Source organism: Lucilia cuprina, chromosome 4 (assembly GCF_022045245.1).
Source record: "Lucilia cuprina isolate Lc7/37 chromosome 4, ASM2204524v1, whole genome shotgun sequence".
NCBI lineage: Eukaryota > Metazoa > Arthropoda > Insecta > Diptera > Calliphoridae > Lucilia > Lucilia cuprina.
The window spans coordinates 90,363,852-90,366,410 of record NC_060952.1 but is presented as its reverse complement, the minus strand read 5'-3'; the positions used below and the strand labels follow the sequence as shown (position 1 = coordinate 90,366,410).

The 2,559-nt window shown below is 29.1% G+C and overlaps 1 protein-coding gene across 4 annotated transcripts in view; it reads left to right on the top strand.

The window, feature by feature from the left end:
- LOC111685298 overlaps window positions 1-2,559 on the top strand; it is a 114,134-nt gene that overhangs the window by 29,385 nt on the left and 82,190 nt on the right. For all 4 annotated transcript variants that reach the window (XM_046949611.1, XM_046949613.1, XM_046949610.1 and 1 more), the window contains one exon: window positions 721-2,349. In XM_046949611.1, the coding sequence (XP_046805567.1) occupies window positions 1,122-2,349 (1,228 nt within the window). In that variant the 5' untranslated portion in view covers window positions 721-1,121. The remainder of the gene's footprint in view (window positions 1-720; window positions 2,350-2,559) is intronic.

Sequence of the window (2,559 nt, the reverse complement as noted above, 5' to 3'; positions counted from 1 at the left end):
TATAAGGATCCAGAATATACATACTTTATGGGGTCGGGAAATTATATTATAGAAATTACAAAGGGAATGACAAACTTATATATACCCTTTTCACGATGGTGAAGGGTATAAAATATGTTTGTATAAAAAACAAAAAGTTTCCTATATAAATATTCAAGTCTATTTATCTGTCCAGCTAATAGGTTGGTAAATGACCTTCGGCACATTTCTTAAAATAATTTGATGAACTTAAAATCTGGTCCTTTAATATAACTTTTCCCATTATAACAGGTTCTATTATACTAATACTGTCACAACTAAATTATCGAGCTTTTTTGGCAATACGATGATATGTCAAGACAGAAAATAATCTATTGAATTTTAAATTATTTTTATTTAAATTTGTGTATTTATATTGCAAATGATTATCTATGTAAATAGAAGTCAAAGTGTCAACGACCATGTTATTTTTTTTTTTTTTTTGTGAATTCATATGAAATATTTAATGATTATTTTATTAGTTTGGCATAATCTTCTTTCAAAATGGCTCAACTTCAAGTTTTTTTAAGGAATTTAAATTAAAAAAAAAAAATAACGAAAAATAAAAATATTCGTATGATTAATATTTATGTACTGAACATTGAAGCGTATGAGTATTATTATTAAACAAATTTTTAGAGCGTATGATTATTATTATGTAGTTTGAAACTAATAAATTTTAAATTGTTTGTTTTCTTTTAGAACTAACGAACCGTAATGATAATGCCCATCATAGAAGAAAATCAAAATTTTTGTCTAAAATTAAAACAAATCTTGACAATACAAGTACAACTTTTTGCCGTCAACAATATAACAAAAATATAAACAAGAAACTAATTAAAATGCAATTTAAATTAACAAAACAACAAGAACGAAAAAAGTTTCATTATAAACGTCAACTTAAGCAGCAGCATACTAAAAAAAATCAGCAATAAAAATTTACATACCAACAACTATTAACAGCGGCATAATATAGTTAAAGTTTGTACAAAATTTAATTTTTTTATAAAAAAGAACAAGTAAAAACAATATAGTGAAAGAAAGTAGAGAGAAAAAATCATCTAAATGGAATACAGAATAAAATAAATTGTAGCTGCATCTAAATGAAGTTAACAATCTGTCAATTTGGTAAATTGTTTCTGCTGTTGACAGCCTTTTTCTTCGTAACAAAATCCTTTAAAATACTTGCTGTTGACGCTGCTGCTACTGCCTCTACCTTTGTTACCCCTAGTCCTATTAATAACAAAACTCTTACAGTTACTATAGAAACTAGTGTGAAGACAGATGCTATTGGCAGTTTAAAGTCTTCTAATACCAATGCTCTAGTTCAACAGGACATTGAGCGGAAATTTGAAATAGTTACACAACAGCCAACGACTAAATCAATAACAAAAACTAACAACAAGAACACCAAAAGCAATAAGGTGAAAAGCCAAGTTTATGAAGAAAAACAACAACTACAACATCAAACACTCATAAATAATACATACAACGTTTTATCAAATAAAGTGGGGGAAAAGTTAGAAAATATTACATTAAAAGGAAATGAAAATGAAAATCAAACAAAAACAACAAAAACATTGCCTACAACAAAAATATTTGATTTACCAGCAACAACTAAACTGCAACAGCCTGTTGTAAATGGATTATTGGCAAAACCTTACAACACTCAACCAAATGCCAATAATGTTAAATACAATAATAATGAAAATCATGTTCATGACGATGATGATGACGATGAGTATGTCAAAATTAAGTCAAATGTATCAAGACAAATGTCAGACACAATACAAAGCTCATCAACCACACATGTGACACATTTAAATCACATACACTCTGGCCAAACAGCAAACAATGAATTTGTATTACAACAAACTAAAATAAAACAACAAAAGCGCATAAAACCTCAATTCAACAAACAACCTTTATTACGATCATCGACATCATCATCGCCGTCGTACTCATCAGCAGTAGCCGCAATAAAATTAAACACAGTGACTTCAGCTTCAACTTCATTACTACCCCTAAGATCACAATATAATCAACAGCAACAAGACTACACATCATTCGATTTAAGCCAGCATCCATTTAGGCAACAATCACAACAACTAGAGCATCAACAAACATCCTCTAAAATAACAGCGTCAGCTCAAATTGTTCCCTCATTGTCGTCATCATCAACATCAGCATCATCATCGGGGAAGCGTGTGGGTATTTTAATGCCTTCCCGTCTGCTAAATAGAATGTATGTGCAACAGGGTTTTCGTAATTTTGTGGAATTTTTCCAAGTGAACTTGAACAATGTCAGTGTTGATTTTATACCAGATGATGGTAAGTATCTATAAATATATATTTTTTGCTTTTTTATATCTTTGTTGTGTTTACGTGCTCATTTTTAATTTTTATTATTTTAAGAAAAAAGTTTTTATTTTTTTCTAGTTCAGTTCTAGATCAGTTCTAGTTCAGTTCTAGTTCAGTTCTAGTTCAGTTCTAGTTCAGTTCTAGTTCAGTTCTAGTTCAGTTCTTGTTCAGTTCTAGTTC